The sequence below is a fragment of the Ovis aries genome, chromosome 20, assembly GCF_016772045.2.
Source record: "Ovis aries strain OAR_USU_Benz2616 breed Rambouillet chromosome 20, ARS-UI_Ramb_v3.0, whole genome shotgun sequence".
NCBI classification, from domain to species: Eukaryota; Metazoa; Chordata; class Mammalia; order Artiodactyla; family Bovidae; genus Ovis; species Ovis aries.
Genome location: NC_056073.1, coordinates 36,477,489 through 36,504,037, shown reverse-complemented (window position 1 = coordinate 36,504,037; position 26,549 = coordinate 36,477,489). Strand labels below are relative to the sequence as shown.

Genomic DNA, 26,549 nt, shown 5'->3' with positions numbered 1-26,549 from the left:
TGTAACTATCTTTTTAGAGAATTAGCATGTGGTACACTGCTTTTATACTCTGCTTGTGTATATGTACTTTCTTACTATTTGGAAAAGTTTGTCTTCATTTAAAGACTCTACTATTTTTGTTTAGTAAAATGTGGCAAGAATAGTTAAGACTGTAAACTTAGGGGAAATAATCCTAGCAGCTTTATTACATTTTTTAAATAGAGAGTAAAATTGTGGGTTGATTGTGGTGTTGTCTGTTTCCATATGACTGTCAACAAAATAGTAAATTGTATTGGTAATTCTTCTTTAGTACTTAATAGCTGAGTTCTATAAAAATAGAAATACAAAGTGAAAAACCATGTTAGATCATGTTAGAGGTGTACTATCTTAAACCCCAGGAGCAAAAAATACATAAAATTTTGACATCTTTGAAAAATTTCTTAAAAATACTTTATAGCCAGTAAAATCATATATCACAGACAAGTGAGAAAACTGGCAACATAGAGTAATTTGATGGCTCAGATGTTACTGGACAGGAAATTGAAATCTGATCCTCTTTTTCTTGAACATTTTGATAGAAGAATTAACTTAATGAGACAAGTTGTAGGTTGTCTTCTATTAGGTGATGTCGTTGGCCCTTCCTTAGAAAATTTAATCTTGCTAGCAACTGATGTTGAGAAAGAATGCTCAGTTAATATTAAAGTTTTGTATCTAATGTTTGAAGATGCACATATTTTCTTTGAAAACTTCATCTCATAACCCTCTACAAAGCACACAGCATACATGCAGCCATTACTTCGGAGACTGCAAGAATAAACACCAATTTCACTTACTTACTAGTTTGAGGATGGAAAAATTCATTTGCAGAATCTCCAGTTAGGAGATCAACTATGGATGGATTTTTAAGTAGAAACTTAATCAGTACTACTGTTTTATAACAAAGCGTATGCTGCATTGAGTAAGAAACAAATAGTAATTGAAATGTCTTCATAAAAGATGCTGTCCAACACATGAAATCTTTATTGTAACTGAAAATACAAGTGCACCATTTCTTTAAGCTGCGCTGAAGTCTGGTGCTGTAATGGGTGAGAATCATGGATTGAGACTATGCAGGGTTATGCTGAAATACTTGGCTCTGATGCTCACAGTGTCATGTTTAACAACCCACACAAGCTCCTTGGTTCTCCATTTCCTGGGCCATAAATTGTAGGATATGGTAGGTCCCTTCAACTCGGAAATTTTAGGTGTGTTGGGAGTCTGCAATATAAACTGAGCTTCTGAGCCCATCATTAGAAGGAAATGGTGACATTTTGGACAGTGATTTCTAGCAAAAGTTACTGTAATGTCAGTAGCTTTTTCTCGCAGCCTAATCTCCACGTGCCAGATTTTCCTTTTTTCCCCCTATGTTGTCTTACTTACAAAATGAATCTGAAGGCATTTGTGGCAGACACACTGTGCATTTTGCTTCTCTGTGTCCTCATATTCTCCAATGCAGAGGGTCTTGAATAAAGACAGTTCCCTCAGTCCTTTGCCCTTATTCCATTCCCTGGTATCACCCTCCTAGGTGGTGACAGGCTGTGTACTTCCCCGTGTTGCTTAATAGTTTCGTGCTTCTCTAAAGCAACTTTCAGTTCTACCCTGGGGCGTGTTTTATTTTGGGGCTTTGAGACAGGTATTTTGCATCTTGGTGGCTGGGATTGCTGGTGGCGGGGTGGGGGGGAAGTAATTTGAGAGGATTTAATGTAAGGCATGAACTTCACTTGCAGCAGTGATTCTCTAGAGTGTTTGCTGGGAGGGGGACCCTTCGCCAGAATGGCAAGATAGTAGGGTCTTTTATTTGAACCTGGGGAAGCCAGGCTGGAGACTGCCACATGGCCTCTCAGCTGGATTCATTGCCTTGTGAGTCACTGGTATGATGCTCAGGATCCTGTCACTCAGGTGTCCTGGGGTGAGAAGATAGCCATGGCTGTCTGAGCTCGTACGCTTAGACTTACCCAGGTCAGGTGCAGTCCCTGGTGCCCTACTTCTGCCTTCTTTCTCTTTCTTCATATCCAAGAAATAATATCAGAATGCCAGCGAGTGATCTGAGAAGGATGACCTTGAATCTACTTTGATTTATACATTAAAAAAAAAAACCATTTGAAAACCTGATTATCATTATCAATGCAATTATTTGTGACCTATTTCCTAGCCCTCCAGAGGTTTAAAGATAAATGGAATCTGACTTTAACATACAGTGCTTTAAAGTTGTAAAAATCTCCCTGCTTTCTTCCTTTTGAGAAGCGTCATTTGCATTATAGGTCTTGATAGGATTACAATTGCATTAATTACAGTAGCAACTGTAATTAACTTCTTTCTGGCTCTTTGTAGCTTACCCTTTCGTATACGTTAATTCATTTGTACTCCACAGGAACCTGGCATTGCTGATTATACCATAATTATGGTACATTGCAGTGTACCATAATTTGAAACCTAGTCCTCTAATCTCCAGTTCTGTTAAGCTGCTTACCTTGAATGGAGGGAAGTGAGAAAGTGACACCTATTTATTATCTCCATCCCTCCTGACTATTGACTAAGGTCCTGGCTCACCTATTTCTAGTTCCCTGTCATATTCTTCACGTATTTTGTTCCTTTACGTGATTTTTTTTTCTCTCTCCTTCTCAGTTTTGCATGAGATTTTATTTTGTGCCATCATAAAAAACTTTTTTGTACAGAGTTGATAAAGATTTGCTGGTGGCTCAGCTGGTAAAGGGTCCACCTGCAGTATGGGAGACCTGAATTCAATCCATGGGTTGGGAAGATCCCCTGGAGAAGGGAATACCCACTCCAGTATTCCAGCCTGGAGAATTCCATGGACCATATACTCCATGGGGTCGCAGAGTCGGACATGACTGAGCGACTTTCACTTCACTTCACTTCAGTAAAGATTTGCTATATCTTTTAAAAAAATTCTGAAAAGCATATTTTAGTCTTAATCTTGTTGTAAAGGTATTTAATTTAGGAAATGAGTGAGCACACATATTCATTAACTGTAAGCAACCAATAAAAAGTTAATCTAAAAAAAAAAAGCTAAGAGATTCTGCAGAGCATTCTCTTGGGTGTTTTTTAAAGGGTAATTTTTGAAGGTTTTAAAGTAAAACACAGTTTGTACAGTTTTTACTGTCAAATGATTAGGTCAAGAAAATCCTCCTGTGTGTTTTAAGGATATAGCCTATGTTCTAAATTCTAGTTTTGTGTTTAGGCTAGATAAGTACTGAAGCTGTAACCAGAGGATTTTGATGTGGATAGCTTTCAGCCTTTAATATTTCATAATCAGTATTAATTGTAATTTCTTGAATTAAGATTGTTTTTCTTTTCCCTCCAGTATTCAACACTCAAGGTTTGAATTAAGCTTTAAAAATAATGTTTGACCAGTCTTCTGATTAGAACTAAGAATTCATCTCAAACCCACATAATTTCTACCTCATAAACTATGTTTAGACACATTGAATTTTTGAAGGTGTGGTTTTTCACAGTGGAGCTCCTTTATGCCAAGTCTTAATAAGTCTTCTCAGTGAATTCTGATTGTAGTGATAGGCTGGTTTTAAGAAGTGGGAAATGAACAAGCAGGAATTGTAGCAAAGATCTGCTCGCTGTGTTAGTAGTATGGTGTCCAGATGTGCTGGGAAACGTATGTAGTAGTCATGTATGTAACTTGGCGCCTCTCCTGCTTGGCCTCCCACACTACTGTGTCATTTCTCCTTGAAGCCTTTCCTGATCTTTTTCTTTTTTTAAGGAAAGCTGACCACTCTCTCATGGTGAACCACTGTACTTAAGGACGTTGATCACCTCTGGCACTTCATTCCAGTTATTTGTTTGCAAGTTGTTTTCCTCAAGACCTTAAATCCCTTTAGGGCAGAAGTCATTGTGGTGACTCAGGACGGAATAGTTTATTGGGGGTCAGGGTGTTTGTATTTGGGGACTCTTTATGTTGTACCTAAATAACAAATATAATATTTCAAACATACTTCATTTTTTTACTCATCTGTAGCACTTTGGAACTTTCTGTTCCAGTTATGCGTGTGCATTAGTGTGTTCTGTTGTGATATAAAATGTGCTTCCTCTTTGTTTTGCTTACATTTTTACACTTGTTTCACTGTCCACATTTTTGCAGAAAGGCAGTGATGATGCCTGTCACAAGGGGTTGAGGACCATGAGTGTGAACTGAAAGCCAATAAGCAAGTGCCGGATGCCCCCTTCCCTTCCTTCCTTCCTCTGAGGCTACTTTTATACTGTTCCCACCTCTCCTCTGCCATATTTTATAATGATTTGAATAATAGCAGGAGGAACTTGACATGTTCATTTGTGATTGGACTTGGGGATTGGGTCTTCAGTTTTTGAAAGTTAAATGTGGCTTGCAGGTTCTCAATTCTTGTATAATATCATTCTCTCTTTTTTTTAAGGACCCTTAAATGCCATCTGTTATTAGGTCTGTTATCTCTGCTTTCCATTCCTGGTACAGTAATTTGGGGAATATGGGTTTGAGCATGAGCAATGATGTAAGTTTTTGCATTACTCCTATGGGTGCTTTACTTACTGAAACTGAAGTGTTGAGTAGCTTTACTGCTATAAACATTAAAGTCTTGGAGCTACTTAACTTTAGAATTCAGGAGAGCCTACTGTAGCCAATGACCTGAGTTCTTTAAGAGTTAGTACTAAGGTGGAGTTACTGACATGGAACTGCTTGGACATTTGAGTATTTTGATGTACACTTGGTTTAGATTGTGAAAAATAAGTTGGCACCATACAGGTCTCCTCTCATTGTCATAAAAGATATATCCACTTGGAAAAGAGGTAATTAAAACATACAGTTAAGTGCTTTTGATAGTTTGCCTCCAGAGGGTATTTCCATTAATGAAGATATCTTGCTTATGCAGATTGTTTATTATAAGTATTCTTTGTCCAGTGTGATGACTTTAAAATAGTTGCCATTAGTTATACCAATAACGCTGTGCAAATAAAAGAAAAAAAAATTGCCTTAGAACATTCCATTCCAACATGTTTTCCTCTTTACATCTTCCATAGTTCCAGCTACTTCTGCTGCTAAGTCACTTCAGTTGTGTTTGACTCTGTGCGACCCCATGAACTGCAGCCTACCAGGCTCCTCCATCCATGGGATTTTCCAGGCAAGAGTACTGGAGTGGGTTGCCATAGTTCCAGATCATACATTAATTTCACATCATTATAATTACAATATAAATACATTTTTGTGCAACAAGAGTTTTGATACTGAAATAACCCTCAAACTTTTAGGGGGGGTTAGGCTTTGTGTTTTGTTCTTGTCCTGTCTTCCTCTCCAACCCCAAACTCTGAAAATGCATGCTGGTAACATCAGAACTTTAGTAGGCTTTCTTCACTTTTACTTTATTCACGCTTTGAATTCTGTCTTTTTGGACCATTGATTCTTACTATTCTTCTCTTATTGTCTTTTTCTAAGTGTCATTGTTCTAGTTAACATTAAAAATTTTCATGATTGCTGAAATCTTAGTAGTTAAAATTGACACTCAAATTGTACTGATATTGTGTTTTTGCATCAATTCTGGAATTTCAGGTAAAATTTTCCAGCTTAGATTAGCTGCTTCTCTCACTTAACCCAGCTTCTTTGTTTTACATTGCTCTCTTCTTTTAAGATGACAGTATTTCAAGAGAGTTACTAAGTGTGACTGTTGGAGAATGCTGGCTTTCTTGGGAGGAGCCTACATCTAAAGAATGACATTGGTTGGAGTAGAGACAAACTTTTGGCCAAATTTTTGTTTTTCTGTGTAATTAAGTAGTTAAAAAGCCTTTGGAGGCTATGCCAAGAAACAGTGCCAAACATTTTGTAGAAAAACAGAGTAAATTGAGCACTGGCTTTCTAATATTCTTAAACCATATTCAAATTGATGGGACTGTGTTTACTTAGGTGAGAGTTGTGTTTGTAGTGCATTTACTCGTTTTTAGAAATTTTTGCTTGAATATATATCTGCCTTCTCTTACCCTCTGTCCCCAGCATCGTGTTGGATTGCTTTATTAGGAAGTTTTCCAGCGGGCTGACCCAGAGCTTAGGGTTCAGATAGGTCTTTGGAATGGCTATTAATAGGACTGAATTTGTGTGAAGTGAGAGCAGTTAGTAAGGGATGAAAAAATTTGGCATGAGGCCTCTCTGGTGGTGGTGGAGGTGGGTGGTCACATATTAAGGAAATAGTGAATGACCTTTAAAATTAGGTGAAATGGATGAAATATTAAAGGAAAGTCTGGTTGTTTATAGAGCCGTTAGAAGAAAAAGAAATTAAAAGGAAAAGAAATAAACAATTGAAATACAAGCTGCCAGATTACCAGTGCTCCTCTAATGTGTAATGATATTCTAAGGCTTTTGTATAACTCACTGTAGTTTGAAGAATCAGAGGGGGAGGTTTGATTTTTACATGGAAACATTGTTTCATTAATAAATATGTATTTTGTAGGTAGTCCTATTTCTATCACTCTATGTATGTGTCTATTTATATATACACATATTCCAGGGGTTGGTACGTTCCTGCTTGTAAATCACCATTATAATTGGATTCCTGATATGTTGACAGATTGGGTTTTCTAGTATGTATGGGTGGGATGTTTTTCCTCAGCTCTAATAATGTTCAATGCAGTTAGCCCTGTGAGATTTGGAAAAGATTATTTGCCCCTGAAAAATCCAAAAGAACACTGAATGTTAATTCAACAAGTATAGCAATTATTGTTCAAAACATGCCTTTTTCATATAGGTTTGTCAGTATTATGAATTCACAAGTATGCATAGTGAATTATATAAAGCAAACTAGCTTTAGGTTCCATACTTTGTAATGTGTAATAATTTTAGCTAATAAAATGGTTTAGTAACATTCTTTACTGAATTAGATCAAATGTAAAAACCAGCACAGAATCAGGGTTTTGTAGCTGATTTATAAATAACTGCTGAAAGCCTCAGGCTTAAAATTAAATTTGGTTTAACAGGATGAATTTTATGTGACACTTGTAACAACTTAGAGAGAAGTTTATTAAAGATAGTTAATAAGCCCACTGAGACATATTTGACCATTATTTAAAGGAGATGAAATGTGAATTTACATTGAAAATTGGAAAGATAAAAGATCTCTGGAAATAGAACATTTGAGTGTGTCCCATTCTACATATAAGGCAATCTTCTTTTTTCATCCTTGCGTTAAAACCATACATTTCTGTTTTAATCACTTACATCTTTATTTCTGTCTCCTCAGAGGTCTCATGTTATTATCAGTTGACCTGGCCATCCTGAGCATAATTGTTTCCAACTGTTCCTATTAATACTTCTTCCTCTTATTATGTGTGATTGAAAAAGTGAAAGGTGCTCAGTTGTGTCTGACTCTTTGCGACCCTATGGACTGTATAGTCCATGGAATTCTTCAGGCCAGAGTATTGAAGTGGGTAGCTGTTCCTTTCTCCAGGGAATCTTTCCAACCCAGGGATCGAACCCAGGTCTCCCACATTGCAGGTGGATTCTTTACCAGCTAAGCCACAAGAGAAGCCCAACAATACTAGAGTGGGTAGCCTATTCCTTCCCCAAGGGATCTTCCCTACTCAGGAATTGAACCATGGTCTCCTGCATTTCAGGCAGATTCTTTACCACCTGAGCTATCAGGAAGGCCCGTTGAAATGATGTAAAAATTAATATTTTTACTCGGCTTTTCTTTCAAATTCTGTTGTCCTGTTTTCTTTTCTTCCTCTCCTTCTCTTTAGCCACAAAGGGTGATGAAATTTACAGGAGTCACAAAATAAATCAGTATTCATTGAACAGCATTCTCTTTCTGTTACAGTGCTAGGCATCAGTGACCATCCAGAAGGAATTGAACAGAGAAGCCATGTGTGAGTGTCTAATGGTGGTCCATGTGGCTTGGTCCCTTCAGAAGTATACATGTTCATTTTCAATATAAATTCGCTCTCAGAGTTTCCTTTTTGCCTTCCAGATTTTTATTCCTTGAGCATGTTTCCCTTTCCTGAGTCCTTTTTTCCTATCTTTCTGTCCCACAGATAAACCTTGTTTAAGACATCTTCAGTTTTATTCTTTATTTTGCCAAATTTCAGTTTGTTTTAGAGGGTAATACTGATACCTACTCATATAATGGGTAGTGATCTGTATTAATATTAAGAGCATATGTTTTTATTCTGTGGCCTATAGATATAAGGAGTTGATTTGATGCAGCAGTTCTGTTTGCAAAAAGATTTTTAAAAGAGATGATATATAACAGGTGTAAAAGTTTTATACTGCTGCCCTGTTTTTATTTTTATTTTTAATAATCATTATGTGATAGAATTTCCTTTCTTTCATCTTTGGCCAGATATAATGAAGGGCTTTTATATTATTTCCTACTTTATTTTTAGTGTAGTACATTTTTTCAATTAAAAAAAAAAAAAACCCAGACTATTGTTAGGTCTGCCACTCTTTAATGAATCATTGGATTGGAAAATAACTCATTATATCATCAAGCAGAGATATGTTCCTTTATTTGCATGTAGATAGTGGAGATGAATAATTTATCAAATGTTATTAGTACAGGCTCATATTGCTGAAGTCTCAGCAGGATATAATGAAATTTGTCTCATGCTAGTATGAAAATAGCATGCCTTTGCATAGTCATTATTGAACTTTTGGCATCTCTCAGAACTATTACGTTATCATGCCAATCTTGCTCACCTCTTCATTAACTAGACTTGTGATAGAAGAGTTGAACTTATCTTGGAAATCTGTGAAATCTGGTATGCCAAATGCTTGCCTGAGTCGAGCTATGTTTCTCCATCAGAGCAAGAATTTTCAGAGTAAATGAAGTACTTAATGTTTCTTATTAAAGTGATTAGTACAAAAAGGCTATGACTAATGGTTTTATTACTTCTAGTCCTGAAAAGCTATCTGAACAGGAGATGTTTAAGCAATATATCTTTCTGAATTGAGGGATGATGAAACATATATATAATTGCTTATATGAGTCTTATATCTGTGCTAATTATGTATTTGAAGTTATTTTAAATAATTGCTTTTAAAAATTTGGCTTTGATTAGCTTGTGGCATGACTGTATGTGAAGGTCAACAAATCTCCCCACAAGCAGCAATAAAACTGGACAAATGGTCAAAACCAAACCATTCTGTCACTGTGGAAACTGACCAATAGCAGTCAGCAAACTGAGAAGTGTGTCTCTGTGCGAACAACTGAACTTTGGGTAAAAACAGTGTGAGTCTAAGGTGTTTGTGCTTTTGGTAAGAACAGTGTGAGTCTAAGGTGGTACTGTTATTTTCTTTCCTCAGCTCCATAGGCAAGGTTGTTCACCTAGGGCAGAGCAGGCTGTGAAAACCAGCAGCTTCACTGCTGCACCAAGAAGCCTCAGTTGACTTGAAGAACTGTTTAGACTTTAATGGCAAGTGGCTAGGGGTGAGTAGGTTTGGTGGAGGGGGTGGCAGTAGGTAGGGGATGGAGTGTCTCTGACTCTATATACCTGAAGTTGTAGCTTGTTTGGCAGAAGTAGTAGACAGACAGACTAGCAATAGCTTTAGCAGAGACTTCTGGGAAGTGAGACAGAGAGAGGATGCTTGATAACTCTTCACAGACTGAAGGTTGATTAGAGGGTACATATGCCTAGCAGGGACCAGAGCGGGCCCAAGCCACTTAAACTTACCTGTCTGCTGGAGCTTGCATGCTCACCCTGAGAAGATGGGAGAGGACCCAAAAAAGTCCAGGAGAAAGTAAAAGGTGGGGCAGACTTGAAAATGGCCCTAACATTGAATGTTCTCAGCTCACACACAGATTAGTCAACAACACATAGTTAGGAATTTTCCTGGCTTAAGGTGTTTGAGCATATGTTGACTAGTCCTTCACTTAGCTTTGCTATGCAGATACAGAATTGATTGCTAGAAAGTTAGTCTGAGGACATAAAAGCCAAAAAAACCAAGAAGGGAGATCAATGGCCATTCATTGTAGAGACATAGAATTCATAGATTTAGTCCAGGTGAATTACTAAACAAAGACAGCAGTAACCTTTAGGGGATAAATGTGAATTGAGAATTGCTGCAATATATTACCTAAAATTTCTAATATTTAATAAAATATTATAATAGATACAAAGAAACCAAATATACGTGTAAGTGAGCCACTTTGCTATGTAGCAGACATTAAACACAACTTTGTAAATCAACTATGCTTCAATGAAAGGAAACAAAACCAAGGATAACCATAATCAAGGTGGGACAAAGCAGTAAGTATCAATTGTCTTTGGCCAGAAATGTTGGATTTAGAAGACAGAGACTTGATAGAACTAAGTGAAGTGATGTTAAAAGGCTTAAGAAAAGGATGATGACAATGACTTGAATAAAGAATTACAAAATAATGGAAATTATATGAGAACCAGTAGGAAATCTGGAGTTGAAAAGTACAGTAGCTGAAGTGAAACATGCATTAGCGAGGCTCAACTGCAGATCTGAGATGGCAGAAGAACATTTGTGGATAGACGAAGAGAAAGACCTGACTTGGGTAGAAGAGCAGATGAAAAATGAGAAAGGCCTCAGAGACCAGTGGGACATCCGGCACACCAACAGATGTATCATCATGGGAGTCACAAAAGAATCCAGTAAAAAAGCAATAACAACAACAACAAGCTTCCCAAAGTTGATGAAAACTGTTACTTAGCTTTTTGGAACCCCAAAGTGAGTTCCATGTGGAAAAATCCAAGAGATCTGCACCTATGCACATCATAGTCATTGTTGAAAGAGAGGGAAAATCTTTATTGCATAAGACAAATGACATATTAATACTGTGTGTAGGAGAACAACAAGATTAATGGTTGACTTCTCATCAGAAGCAACAGAGGTCAAAGACAGTGGAGTGATGCATTCAGTACTCAGAGAACAAAACTGTCAACTAAGATTTCTATACCTAGCAAAAGTATCCTTCACAAATAACAGCAAACCAAAGACATTTCCAAATAACATTTTTTCTTGGTTTACAAGAACTATTAAAGATAATTTTTCAGGCAGAAAGTGGTGCCAAATGGAAATTCCCAGGAGGAAATGAAGAGTGCTAGAAGTGGTGATTATGTGGGTAAATATATTGTACTCTGTACTTAGATATTTTTAACATTAAAAAAAAAACATGCAATTGTATAAAACAACAATTCTAGCATTATATTTTTGAGTTTATACAACTATTTGAGGTCTTTCCTGGTGCCTCAGATGGTAAAGAATCTGCCTGCAATGCAATGGACCCTTCTTTGATCCCTGGGTTAGAAAGATCCCTTAGAGAAGGGAATGACTGGCCACTTCTCCAGTATTCTTGTCTGAAGAATTCCATGGACAGAGGAACTTGGCAGGCTACAGTCCATGGGGTCGCAAAGATTCAGACACGACTGAGCAACTAACACTTTCACAGCAGTATATGTTAATATATGTGATGACAATAACACAAAGGAGGAAGAAGGAAAAGAAATGAAGCTGGGACAGTTGAATATCTGTGTGCAAAAATAAAGTTAGACCTTTATTAAAAAAAAGTAACACAGTGGGCCCTAGACCCAATTATTAGAGTGAAAATGATAAAACTTGTAGAAGAAAATGTAGGAGAAATCTTTGGGCTCTTGGTCTAGTCAGAGAGTTCTTAGATATGACACCCAAAGCATGAGCTATAAAATAAAATATAGTAAGTTGAGCTTCATTAAATTTAAAAAAGCTTCAGTTTTCAAAATATGCTATCATGAAAGTGAAACTGTAAGCCACAGACTGAGAAAATATTTACAAATCATATATGTCGTAAAGGTCATATAACCAGAATATGTAAAGAATTCTTGTAATTCAATAATAAGACAAACACTACAGCTAAAATATTGGCAAAATACTAGAGTAGACATTTGCACTGGTGAGGGTTCCCCAGAGAAAGAGAGCCCAGTAGGGTGTGTGTGTGTGTGTAAAGGCATGTCTTATTATGTTACATGCTCCCACCATCAAGGAGGCTGAGAATTCCCAATAGTCAACAAGGTGAAGACTTCAGAGAGCTGATGTGTAGTTCTGGTCCACGCCCAAAGGCCAGAGAATCAGGAGAGTTGACGGTGTAAGTTCTGGTAAGCAATTGGGAAGGCATGAGACCCCAGAAGATCTAATATTTCATTCTGAGTCTGAAGGCTGGCAAAGACCGATTAGTCAGCTCGGTAGTCAGGTGGGAGAAGTTCCCTCTTACTCAGCCTTTTTGTTCTGTTCAAGTCTTTGATTAATTGCATTATGCCTACCAGTGTTAGGCTGAGCAATCTGCTTTACTCAAGTCTACTAATTCAATATCAGTCTCATGTGGAAACACCCCCACAGACACACCCAAAATAGTGTTTGGCTAAATGTCTGGGGACCCTGTGGCCCAGTCAACTTGACATATAAAATTAACCACCACAACATATTACCAATTGGGAGTACAGTTGGCTAATCACATGAAAAAGTGCTCAGTATCCTTATCATCATGGAATGCATAGTCACTCAAAGCACAATATACCACAACATGCCCACTAGAATCGCTGTTCTCAGAAGTTACAGTATGAGGTCTTGGTGATGTGGAGAAACTCAAACCGTCATACATTGCTGGTGGGATATAAAAATGGTAGCACTTCTTTCAAAAACAGTTTTTTCTTATAAAATTTAAATTTACAGCATAACCCACAATTTTCCTAGATATCTATCCAAGAGAAATGAACACATATATCTGCATGAAGATCTGTATTCAGATATAGAAGCTTTATTATAAAAGGTGTTAATTGGAAACAGTCCAAATGTTCATCAGCTGGTTGATAGATTAACAAAATGTATCTTTGGTTTGGGAGCAGGGATAGACTATAAATAAGCTTGAGGGAATTTTGGAGGTGATGTTCTAAATGTTCTAAAAATGGGTCATGATGACTGTACAGCTGTATACGTTCATTTAAAATTGTTGAATTGTGTATGTACAATGGGTGAGTTATATAGGATGTACCTCAGTGATATTATTAAAAAATTGTATGTGTGTGTATAAATAAAATGGCAAAATAATAATTAGGAAATATCAAGCAGATGGAAATTCTTTGTTCAGTTCTTCCAACTTGTCTGTAAGTCTACAGTTAATTCAGAATTTTAATGGGTCTTAGTGTTCTGATTCTTTTGTAATGGTTTTTGGAAAATTGTTTAAAAACTTTTTTTTTCTTAAAAATCCAACCCTCATGTGTCATTTTATCTCAGCTTTTTATTTTTTACTTCTTTGATTGACAGTTTGCCTTGAGCAGATGATCTGCTTTTGCACTTGACCTTCAGGACCAAGTAAACCCTTCCTACTTCCTGTACATGTCTGTGTTAGAGACCACTCAGACCTGTGGCATGACACGCTGAAGATATTCCTATTTCTCTCATTAGTGCAGTATAAATGTGCAAATATTCTAAGCAAGGCGCTTATGACTGGAGGACTTGGCCACAGCTGTCTTTCCCTTTGGTAGTATTACTTAGGGTCAATGATCATATCTTCTCTGGGTCACTTTTGTTTGTTTTCATAAAAGAAAAAGTTAAATGCAAATATCAACACATTTGTTGAAAGCAGTAAATTAAACTGATGTTGTATGACTCATGCTCACATATATTTATGTGCTTTATTTGAAGGTCACTCTGTGAGACTGTTGGGTCAGAAAAAGGATAATGGAAAACGTTTGGGGGGAGCACGACTGGATTTGCCAAAGATTAGGAAGAATCCACTGATAGAAATCATTTCCATCAATACGGGGTAAGCTTCTCTTGCACTTACTCATTAAACATTCAGTGTACTCTAGTTTTTTGTTTGTTTGTTTGTTTGTTTTCCTAGCTATATGATATAGGAAAGTAATTGAACATTTCCATGGGAAAGAAAAATAAAAAATGACTTTTTTAAAGAATCATACCTGAATATCATTCCCTCTAAGATGTTCCCTGTACACAGTTACACTTATATTTGCAGCAAGGGTTTTTGTCTTTATGAAGATAAAAAATTAAAAAATTAACATTATTCTAACTTCTCCTTTTTGGTTAGAAACATGGATTTTATTTTTCAGCTCTGCCCTTGGATAAAATCTTTTTAAGAAGAGTATTACATTTTGTAAAATGGTTACTACACCCATCATCTTTGACTATTTTTTGAGTGGGTTTTATAGTAAATATTGCCCAAGATCCTAACCATATTCTGATTCTTAACTATCTGAAATGAAGGTTTTTTCAGTGTTACTTTTATGAGCCTTAAACTGCAAATAAATACACATTGTGACTGGATATCAAGTACTCTGAGTTCCATGTTGATCTGAAGTTCTGCCTGACTCTTAACTCCTGGGATAACGAGACATACTTGGTTTTATTTCCTTTTGTTTAAATTATGACTGCATCTGATAAAGTTACTTATTTCCCACTTTGATCTACATTATCATAGGCTGATAATAAACTTAAATTTAAACATCAAGGGGTCCCTCCATTTATGCATCTGCCTCTCATTTCCCACGGATTTAAGCCTTCCTACTCCTTTAAAATTTTATCTTCCTTCCCTCTTTACATTGGGGTACATGTGTCTCTTTCAATTCTGGTTTCCTCGTTGTGCATGCCCAGCAGTGAGATTGCTGGGTCATAAGGTAGTTCTATTTGCAATTTTTTAAGGAATCTCCACACTGTTCTCCAAAGTGGCTGTACTAGTTTGCATTCCCACCAACAGTGTAGGAGGGTTCCCTTTTCTCCACACCCTCTCCAGCATTTATTGCTTGCAGATTTTTGGATTGCAGCCATTCTGACTGGTGTGAAGTGGTACCTCATTGTGGTTTTGATTTGCATTTCTCTAATAATGAGTGATGTTGAGCATCTTTTCATGTGTTTGTTAGCCATCCATATGTCTTCTTTGGAGAAATGTCTATTTAGTTCTTTGGCCCATTGTATGCAAGACAGCAAAAAAGACACAGAGTTCTATAACGGACTTTTGGACTCAGAGGGAGAGGGAGAGGGTGGGATGATTTGGGAAAATGGCATTGTAACATGTATGCTATTATGTAAGAATCGAATCGCCAGTCTGTGTCCGACGCAGGATACAGCATGCTTGGGGCTGGTGCACGGGGATGACCCAGAGAGATGTTATGGGGAGGGAGGTGGGAGGGGGGTTCATGTTTGGGAACGCATGTACACCCGTGGTGGATTCATGTCAATGTATGGCAAAACCAACACAGTATTGCAAAGTAAAAAAAAAAAAAAAAAAATTGTTCTTTACCTGCCCTTTGCTTTCTTCATGCCCTTTCCCATTGAGAACAGGTGAACTTATCTCTCCAGCTTCAGCATCTTCCTGCCTCTTTCCCAGCACGTGCCATCCTTTACCCCTATACTATGGCAAGTGTGTTGTCACTGGTCATCTTTGCTCTTGTCTCATCACCTTTTGGTTCATCCCACCACTGCGGCCAAAGACCAGGGAATGTTGATTTTTCCCTAAAAGCCCTGGGGGACTTTCAGCTGACTTTGTGAACTTGTCCAGGACTAACTCTGGCTCTCAGTGTGGAAGATTCAGAACCCCGCCGCCGCCCCAAGCAAGTCTTACTATTCTCCACTTTTTCGGGCAGTCCTGCTGACAGTGTTGTGTGCCCCTTTCTGTGGGTGGCTGCTTGTCCCTCCCTCATGACTGAAGGCCTTCCTCTGCACCTGCAGCATTCCCTGTCTGCCTTGACTGTGGCACTTTTCAGAATGTATACTTTATATTTTCTACCGCATCGTGAGCATCCTGAGTTTAGAAAGTATTTCAGTTGTCACTGTTACTACCTCTGACTTCAGTGTCTAGTACAAAGTAAGTACTCAATAAATGTTGAATTAATGTTGTATTTTTAAATTATTTCTGATTTATTTGGCTATACATTTTTCAAAATTTCCCATAGGTAGCCATTGTAAATGCATTAAGTTAAAAATTTCTTCCCCTATATTATAATTTAACATTTTCTTCTCTTGGACTTAGTGTTTCTTAAAATGAGGCTATGGACTTTTTAAAGCTTGCTGGATATTTCCTTTCACTCTCTCATCCTCTTACATCTCTCTTATTACTGTATAGGATTGCCCCTTAGTAAGTAAATTAGCAAACATTCTTCCACTATTAAGAGGATTCAGTTCATACTGTCACTCCTTGAGGTAAGAGTTTCTAAACTTTTCCGACTGCTAATCATTCTTCGGAGTCAATTGGAGCCTTATCACTTGTTCCCAGATGAAAGTATCTCTGTGAGTGTTTGTCAAGGGTATCACTCTTAACATCTTTACCTTGATTTTTTTTAAACCTCTGATAGAGTTCATAGCTTTTTTTTTGTTTACATTTAAATATTTTAAGAGTTCTATGGGTAATTATTTCTTTCAAATGAAAATGATCACCTCCATCAAAATCTTACGCTTTTCAAAGTTTTATGGCTTTCAAATTAAATATGGATATACAAGTTTCATTTAAATGTTGTATTTATCAGTTAGGGAAAGGATTCATTTGTAACAAATTTCATTCCATGTATTGGTAAATTATCAAAGTGACTGTTAAACTCTACAGTTTTACAGTTCTAAATTAAAATGTAAAAGGGGTGTATTGGTTGCTTTAGCCAAGGAACAAATTGAAACTCTCAGATTGTGCTAGATTGTGGATGAGCTGAGACGACTATTTATTTGATCATATTGTGTATAATATGAGTACCTTTATTTCTTAAATAGCACTTATCTTTTCCTTCTATACTGTCCCAATTTTATGTTCAATTATTTATCCTTGCTGTATTGCATGTATAAATTTGGTCCACTCTGTTCCTTGTCCCAATTTACAGTGTCCTTTTTTTTTTTGAGATGAACCTTTTGAGGTTAGCTACCCCTTGTCCAATGTCACTCTTGTTTATAGACTGTCCCTTATGGGGTAAGGACTCCTTGTAGACATAAATAGGCACATGTTGTCTAATAGGATGATAAAACTATATGGATATGACTCAATATAAGTAAGAATAAAATTAATCATTGCATTGGAAAAGACTCTGATGCTGGGAGGGATTGGGGGCAGGAGGAGAAGGGGATGACAGAGGATGAGATGGCTGGATGGCATGACTGACTCGATGGACATGAGTCTGAGTGAACTCCGGGGATTGGTGATGGACAGGAAGGCCTGGCGTGTTGTGATTCATGGGGTCGCAAAGAGTCAGACACGACTGAGCAACTGAGCTGAATGTATGTATCAATGCCAAAGAATATTCAAACTACCATACAATTGTGCTCATTTCACATGCTAGCAAGGCAATGCTCAAAAATCCTTTAAGCTAAACTTTAGCAGTACATGAACCGAGAACTTCCAGATGTACAAGCTGGATTTAGAAAAGGCAGATGAACCAGAGATCAAATTGCCAACATTCACTGGATCATAGAGAAAGCAAGGGATTTCCAGAAAAACATCTATTTCTTTCACTACACTAAAGCCTTTGACTGTGTGGATCACAACAAACTGTGGAAAATTCTTAAAGAGATGGGGATACCAGACCAACTTACCTGTCTCCTGAGAAACCTGTCTTCTGTATGAGGGTCAAGAAGTAACAGTTAGAACCGGACATGGAACAGCAGACTGGTTCCAAATTGGAAAAGGAGTATGACTGAACAATAACAACAACAATGTATGTTAAGTGCTTAATACGTGCCAGACACAATTCTGTGAAATGTGTATTTTCTCCTGTATTTCTGTATCAGAACAGCCCAGGAGATTTTTTTAGTAGATGAGGAAACTAGGTTACAGAGAGTTTGGTGACTTCACATTGTCCTGCAGCTAGTAGGTGGCTGAGACTGTGACTTATCCACTATTCCCATCAGATATTTTTGTGGGTTCATAGTAACAAGGAGTCATATTAAGTGAGGGGACAGAATAATCTTTGCATTATAATAACATTTGAAATGCTATACACACACACACACACACACACACACACACTCTCTCTCTCTCTCTCTCTCTCTCTCTCTCTCTCTCTCTCTCTCTCTCTCCCCCCTCCGCAACATCAGTATCTGTAGGCCACCCATGTTTCTTGCCTGTGGTTCTGATAGCAACCCAACCAGGAAGGAACAAGGGCCTGGGTGGTAGTTTCGGGAATGAAAAGCTAGGGTGGCAGAACTGTGAAATGGTTAAGGAGATGGGCTTTGGCATTCTTCAGTGGATTTATTTGTTATCATGGAGCTAGAAGTTCCAAAGAGCGTTTGGAGGTAGAAGTACAAGGCTGAAAAGAAGCCTTAGTTGGAGGGGTGAGAATTGAGGTCATTGAAGGTGAATGGTCAGTGCCTGTGTAGAGAAAATAAAAGAAGAGAGAGGAATTATTTATGAAGTAGAACTAGTCAGAGGTGAAGGTTTTATGAATGTGTAATGTCTAACTATTACTCCCTATTCCTTAAGGAGAAGTAATACTGGGATTGTTGTTGCTCTTCAGTTGCCAAGTCCTGTCCAACTCTTTGCAAACCTATAACTGCAGCCTGTCCTTCACTATCTCCTGGATTTCTCAAACTCATGTCCATTGAGTCAGTGATGCAGTCCAACTATCTCATCCTCTGTCGCCCCCTTCTCTTCTTGCCCTCAATTTTCCCCAGCATCAGGGTCTTTTTCAATAAGCTAGCTCTTCGCATCAGGTAAATAAAGTTTGGAGCCTCAGCATCAATCGTTTCAATGAATATTTAGGGTGAGTTTCCTTTAGGATTGACTGGTTTGATCTCTTTGTTCTCCAAGCATCTCTTAAGAATCTTCTCCAGGTACCACAATTCAAAGACATCAGTTCTTCAATGCTCAGCCTTCTTTATGGTCCAGCTCTCACATCTGTACATGACTACTGGAAAAACCATAGCTTTGACTAAACTGACCTTTGTCAGCAGAGTAAGGTCTTTGCTTTTTAATATGCTTGTCTAGGTTTGTCACAGCTTTCCTTCCAAGGGGCAAGTGTCTTAATTTCATAGGTGAACCACTTTGAAAGAGTGGGAAAATTAGAAATCTTGTTAGAAATTAGTGGACTTTGCTAAATGATGATTACTCTTTGGAGGAGTTCAACTATAAAGTGAGAGAGATGGTCTTTAGAAAGATTTTTCTGAGCTTGTTTATAGAGGCAGAGAGGTAAGGATTAGAAATATATGGACAGGAGAAACTGAACAGGAACAGTTGTGAACATAGGTAGACAGGTAAGTGCTGGGAGAAAGATGCTTTCATAATTCCTTAGAGATAGGATTTAAGGACGTAAGTTTGGTTGTAGAACTTATCTCTTCATTTTTCTTACAGATTTTCACTGATGTAGAAAAAGATGTTCAGTCTCTCCATGTCGTCAGGTGGGATGGAGGGTGGCAGTTCTGTGTCACACCCCTTACGCTTTGGTTGATATGTTAATGTTGTGGTCTCTTTTTGATGCTACTGACTTCAGATACACCCAGTGCTCGATCAGAATAACCCTCACCTTCAAGGATTTATCACTTTTCTTCTTCCCCTCTTTTCTGCCTTTGATGGTAGTGTTCAGCTGATATTCTACTCTCGGCATTTTTTAAAACTGGAATCCATATACAGTCTGAGATTCTAATTAAATATTTGGCCAGAAATAATCTTGTTTCTGAGGATATATTTAATGAAATCTGAAGATTCATCCAGAGTGTTTTTTGTTTCTAATTTTTGTTTCCCCTTCATTAAATTCATGGAGTGAGGTCATGGTTCTGACACACGAGAGAGTAGGAAATCTCTGGGTATTTATGTAGAAGTGTGTCAACCAAGTGTTCTGGTCAGTATAACGGGGAGTCAACATGTGCATGAAAGGAAGAAGTATGCTGAGGTTGAAAAGCTCAGTGTTTTGTCCAGGGACCCCGTTTGTGTGATTGCTTATTTATCTTTCAGTAGTGAGAATGGAGTGTGGAGGAAGAAGGTGGTGCTGGGGCCAAAAAGTTAAAAATCAGAAATTGGGCCATAAAGAAAATCTCTGGTTCATTTTGCCTTCCCTGTCACTATTAAAGTCATCATTTTTGACAATCCCTTGGCAATTTTTGTTCTTCCAAAGCCAGGAGTTGGATGCTGCTCAGCGGTTCTGATATGTCATTTTTTAGACACTACTATCAGATTATCCTCAATTTGAAGGGATAATCCTCCACAGGGCTAAACACATCTTAGAAAATACCCTCTGACCCTGTAATACTTTACTGATACTTTCTCTTTTAAAATTTATCTTGTCTTTCTTGTTATTTGCCATCTGCCAGACATAAAATGATGGTATATGGTAACTTTTAAGGGGAATCTAATTTTTTTGAGATTACATACTTCAATTTATTTTCATTTTTAAAGTATCTGTTATTTCCCCTTCCCACCCCATGACACTTTAGCTTTGGGAAAATAAACTAATTCGGATGTTTTAACTTTTTTCTGTAATGTCCAGAATTCGTAAGTCCCTATTCCAGAGCTAGATAGGTAGGTGACTGAATGAATGAAAGAGCAAAAATGCAAATTTCTCTCATGTAAGTGATCTTATTTTTAGAGAAACAGAATTACTAATAACATTTGGTCATCTTTCTGGTTCTAATGGTAAGACATGAAGTAGTTATTAACTTGATATAATCACAGTGCATTTGAAAATGCAGTGATTATTACCACATCACCAGGTATTGTGTTAGATATTATGACATACACAAAGATGAACATTTCCGGAGCCAACAGGTGACCAGTACTGACTGAAATAATCTAAAACATATGGCTCTAAATCGGAGCAAATAGCAGCTCCTTCGTGGGGAGCTTATTCTGTTCCATATTCTGGGGAATGAGTGCTCATAAGTTCCAGCATGACCCTCGTCTAGGAGTGAGGGTACACAGCAGTGAGTCCTGAGACCTCTGAAGGTAAGAGATGTGAGACACCCAGTTATCCTCTTACTGCCCTTCTGTGAGATGTGACAGCCACACAGAAAAATGGTTGTCTTTTCCTTGACCTTTGTCATCAAACGAGACTACTGCCCTTATCAGTACAGATGTGGAAAATGAACCTCAAATGCTGGTTTTTAATGTTACTTTTAAATTATAGCTTTCAGAAAATAATGTTCTGTTAAAAAACATTTTTTGGAGGTATTTAATTGTAAGTATTCTTATAAAGCTTGAATTAAGGTTCCAAAGAGATCCTTGGAGGTTGAATATATGCAGTATCACACTTGTGTTAGGCTGAATCTTTCTAAGATTTTGTAAGTTGTTAATGTCTTAGCATGGTGTCAATAAATAAGATGTTCTTTTTTGCTCAGTTATACTGTACTGTTCTGTTCACATGTCTTGATTGTATTAACCATGTCCCTATTCTGAATCTGCTCTCCTGAGAAAAGTTCCCTAAGCCTGGTGCCATCCTCAGAGACATTCAGGTCCTGACACCTTTCTCTAGGAGACTGTATCTCAAGATAAAACATGTTCCAAAAAGAATTCAGCAGACTTAGTAGTCACTCATTTACTTAAAATTTATGAGTCAGTGTCATTTTTTTTACATTTAGACCACTGATTGACTATAAATTAATGTAAGTCAATTTTGTCATGTGTAACTCTAGAGGTCTTTTGATGGACAGTAGTAGCTACCAGTGAGGATTAGTTTGCTTTCTACAACCTAGCTGTCAGGTTATAATGAAAGCAAGTCCCAGCACAAAATCTGCAATGAGAGTTTAAGTAAGCTGGCACCTTCTACCTGTTCTGGGTGATTAAATCAGACCTTGCAAGAAAGGGTCACTTGAGTCAGATGAGACAGTATGATTAGCCTCAGGCAGCCAGAATCCTCTACCCAGTGTCTAGAGTGAGTGTAAAGGAGGGACCAAGACAGAATAGTGTCCTTAAGGGTCAAACTGTTTCCATTGTTTCCCCATCTATTTGCCATGAAGTGACGGGATGGGTTACCATGATCTTTGTTTTCTGAATGTTGAGTTTTAAGCCAACTTTTTCACTCTTTTCTTTCACTTTCATCAAGAGGTTCGTTAGTTCTTCACTTTCTGCCATAAGGATGGTGTCATCTGCATACCTGAGGTTATTGATATTTCTCCTCGCAGTCTTGATTTCAGCTTGTGCTTCATCCAGCCTGGTATTTCACATGATGTACTCTGCATATAAGTTACATAAGCAGGGTGACAATAAACAGCCTTGATGTATTCCTTTCCCTATTTGGAGCCAGTATGTTGTTCCATGTCCAGTTCTAACTCCTGCCTACAGATTTCTTAGGAGGCAGGTCAGGTGGTCTGGTATTCCCATCTCTTGAAGAATTTTCCACGTTCTTTTGTGATCCACAATTAAAGGCTTTTGCGTAGTCAATAAAACGGAAGCAGATGTTTTTCTGGAACTCTCTTGCTTTTTTGATGATCCAGCGAATGTTGGCAATTTGATCTCTGGCTCCTCTGCCTTTTCTAAATCCAGCTTGAACATCTGAAGTTCACGGTTCAAGTACTGTTGAATTGAAGCCTTGCTTGGAGAGTTTGAGCATTACTTTGCTAGCTTATGAGATGAGTGCAATTGTGTGGTAGTTTGAACATACTTTGGCATTGCCTTTTTTTGGGATTGGAATGGAAACTGACCTTTTCCAGTCCTGTGGCCATTGCTGAATTGTCCAAATTTGCTGGCATATTGAGTGCATCACTTTCACAGCATCATCTTTTAGGATTTGAAATAGCTCAACTGGAATTCCATCACCTCCACTAGCTTTGTTCATACTGAAGCTTCCTAAGGCCCACTTGACTTCACACTCAAGAATGTCTGACTCTAGGTTAGTGATCACACCATGTGGTTATCTTGGTTATGAAGATCTTTTTTGTATAGTTCTTCTGTGTATTCTTACCACCTCTTCTCAATATCGCCTGCTTCTGTTAGGTCCATACAGTTTCTGTCCTTTATTGTGCCCATCTTTCCATGAAATATTCCATTGGCATCTCTAATTTTCTTGAAGAGATCTCTAGTCTTTCCCATGCTATTGTTTTCCTCTTATTTCTTTTCACTGATCACTGAGGAAGGCTTTCGTATCTCTCCTTGCTATTCTTTGGAATTTTCCATTCAAATGGGTATATCTTTCCTTTTCTCCTTTGTCTTTAGCTTCTTTTCTTTTCAGAGATATTTGTAAGGCCTCCTCAAACAACCATTTTGCCTTTTTGCATTTCTTTTTCTTGGGGATGGTCTTGATCACTACCTCTTGTACAATATCACAAACCTCCGTCTATTGTTTTTCAGGCTCTCTGTCTATCAGCTCTGATCCCTTGAATCTATTTCTCACTTCCACTGTATAATCATAAGGGATTTGATTTAGGTCATACCTGAATGGTCTAGCGGTTTTTCCTACTTTCTTCATTTTAAGTCTGAATTTGGCAATAAGGAGTTCATGATCTGAGCCACAGTCAGCTCCTGGTCTTGTTTTTGCAGACTGTATAGAGCGTCTCCATCTTTGAGTGCAAAGAATATAATCAGTCTGATTTTGGTATTGACCATCTGGTGATGTCCTTGTGTAGTGTCATCTCTTGTGTTGTTGGAAGAGGGTGTTTACTATGATCAGTGTGTTCTCTTGGCAAAACTCTGTTACCCTTTGACCTGCTTCATCTTGTACTACAAGGTCAAATTTGCCTGTTACTCCCGGTATCTCTTGACTTCCTACTTTTGCATTCAAGTCCCCTGTAATGAAAAGGACATCGTTTTGGGGTGTTAGTTCTAGGAGGTCTTGTAGGTTTTCATAAAAGCATTCAAGTTCAGCTTCTTCAGCATTACTTGGTTGGGGCATAGACTTGGATTAATGTGATATTGAATGGTTTGCCTTGGAAACAAACAGATCATTCTGTCATTTTTGAAATTGCACTCAAGTACTGCATTTTGACTCTTGTTGACTGTGAGGGCTACTCCATTTCTTCTAAGGGATTCTTGCCCACAGTAGTAGATATAACGGTCATCTGAACTAAATTCGCCTGTTCCAGTCCGTTTTTGTTCACTGATTCCTCAGATGTTGATGTTCACTCTTGCCATCTCCTCTTTGACCACTTCCAATTTACCTTGATTCATGGACCTAACATTCCAGGTTCCTATGCAGCATTGTTCTTTATAGCATCGCACTTTACTCCCATCACAGGTGGCATCCACAACTTTGCGTTGTTTTTACTTTGGTTCATCTCTTCATTCTTTCTGGAGTGACTTCTGTATTCTTCTCCAGTGGCATATTGGGCCCCTACCAACCTGGAGAGTTCATCTTTTGGTGTCATATCTTTTTGCCTTTGTACTGTTTATGGGGTTCTTAAGGCAAGAATGCTGAAGTGGTTTGCCATTCCCTTGTCCTGTGGACCATGTTTTGTCAGAACTCTCCACCATGACTCGTCCATCTTGGGTGGCCCTACATGACATGGATCATAGTTTCATTGAGTTAGACAAGGCTGTGCTCTGTGTGATCAGTTTGATTAGTTTTCTGTGATTGTGGTTTTCATTCTTTCTGCCCTCTGAGGGATAAGGATAAGAGGCTTATGGAAGCTTCCTGATGGAAGAGACTGACTGAGGGGGAAATTGGGTCTTGTTCTGATGGGCGGGGCTGTTCTCAGTAAATCTTTAATCCAATTTTCTGTTTATGGGCAGGACTGTGTTCCTTCCCAATTGCTTGATCTAAGACCAAACTATGGTGAAGGTAATGAAGAAAATGGTGACCTCCTTTAAAAGGTATTGCTGCAGCTGGTGACAGCAGCCGTGAAAGTAAAAGACGCTTACTCCTAGAAGAAAAGCTATGACCAACCTAGACAGCATATTAAAAAGCAGAGACATTACTCTGCTAATACAGGTCCATCTAGTCAAAGCTGTGGTTTTTCCATTAGTCATGTTATGATGTGAGGGTTGAACTATAAAGAAAGCTGAGCATCAAAGAATTCATGCTTTTGAACTGTGGTGTTGGAGAAGACTCTTGAGAGTCCCTTGGACTTCAAGGAGATCCAACTAGTCCATCTTAAAGGAGATCAGTCCTGAATATTCATTGGAAGGACTGATGCTGAAGCTGAAACTCCAATACTTTGGTCACCTGATGGGAAGAACTGACTCATTTGAAAAGACCCTGATGCTGGGAAAGATTGAGGGCAGGAGGAGAAGTGGACGACAGAAGATGAGATGGTTGGATGGCATCACTGATTCAATGAACATGGGTTTGAGCAAGCTCCAGGAGTTGATGATGGACAGGAAAGCGTGGCATGCTTCAGTCCAAGGGGTTGCCAAGAGTTGGATGTAAGTGAGTGAGTGAACTGAACAGGACTGGACTGAACTGAATGGTCCAAGATAGTGCTACCTGAAGTGTGATCTGTGGACTAGTGCTGGCTTGTTAACAACTGTGGATGGCTTGTCTGTGACAATTACAGAACTTGAGAGCGGGCACCTTAGAAACTTTAAGATGGTTTAACGTTGCTCTGATGTCTTATAATTCCTTTTCATTGTGTTTTACAAAAATACTGGTTCACAAGAGGTTGGAAACCAAAAGCCTGGTCTGTCACTACAATTTGATAAATATCAATCTCAGCTAGGGTGTTGCAAGATTCTTTACCCTCTTTTAGCAAAATGTTTCAGCCAGTTGGCTCATCTTGAGAGTCGCTGATTTCAGTAATGTGATCCCATTTCTACTATCTTTTATGCTGATCAGTAAGCACTTGTGTTTAGTAGTTAGCCATTACTTTCAGAAATGAAAATTTATTTCTGTCATTTATTATGCTAATTTGCAAAGCCTGTGCTGTTGACCAAAGATAAAAGACAGCTAAAATGTATCAATTATCTCTGGAAGGTAATCTTTCTAATTAAGTACTAGCAAAAGGAGTCTGTTCTCAGTTGTAGCTTAAAATAACTCATACAGTTTTATGTTACACCCTTGACATTAGGGTTTTCGAAAGTAACTTATAGAAGTCCTAGCAGGGCCACATGAATCTTGAAACTGAAGGTTGTAACTATTCTTTTGGCACATCTCTGAAGTCAGTAGATAACTGTTATTATTCTTGTGCTTCTGCAAGCTTATGGAGGCCAGGAAATAACTCTTAGTAATGAGCCTGGAATGTGGCTCCAGTGTATTCCAGAGAAGATAGAGTTTATGGTTCATCGAAGGGACCTCTGTGCTTGGGGTTTAGAGTCATAGACACTGTTATTTTCTAGCTCCATGACTCAGCTATGTTGGGTAACTTCTAAGAGCAGATCTCTTTTGTAAGTTGGACATATCCTACGTGCTGTAGACGTAGCCTGACACATCATGGGCATTTCAATAAGTGTTTTCCGTAGTATTATGATCTTGCTGTATCCTGTTCTCTATCAGCATTCTCCAAGCCACCCCCGCCATCCTTTCTCTTCTCCCTTTGTACTTTTTTGGCTGGAAAGGTGCTGGACTAGAATTTAAGGTTAGGAGTTTATCTGAGAATCATCAGCTCTTCAACTTCCTGTTTCACTTGTTGAGTTTTAAGTGAATGTTTGATAAATAAATGGAAAAAAAAAAAACACCACCTAATCTTAGTCTCACCCATAGCTTGTATAGCAGTGTTACTCAAAATATTCACTTCATAAGCATTTTAGTATTTCAGT

At 38.1% G+C, this 26,549-nt stretch overlaps 1 protein-coding gene across 8 annotated transcripts in view; it reads left to right on the top strand.

The window, feature by feature from the left end:
* The window catches only part of CDKAL1 (CDK5 regulatory subunit associated protein 1 like 1), a 607,158-nt gene that overhangs the window by 202,654 nt on the left and 377,955 nt on the right, over positions 1-26,549 (top strand). For all 8 annotated transcript variants that reach the window (XM_027959157.3, XM_027959153.3, XM_060403461.1 and 5 more), the window contains one exon: positions 13,649-13,769. In XM_027959157.3, coding sequence (XP_027814958.1) covers positions 13,649-13,769 — 121 coding nt within the window. The remainder of the gene's footprint in view (positions 1-13,648; positions 13,770-26,549) is intronic.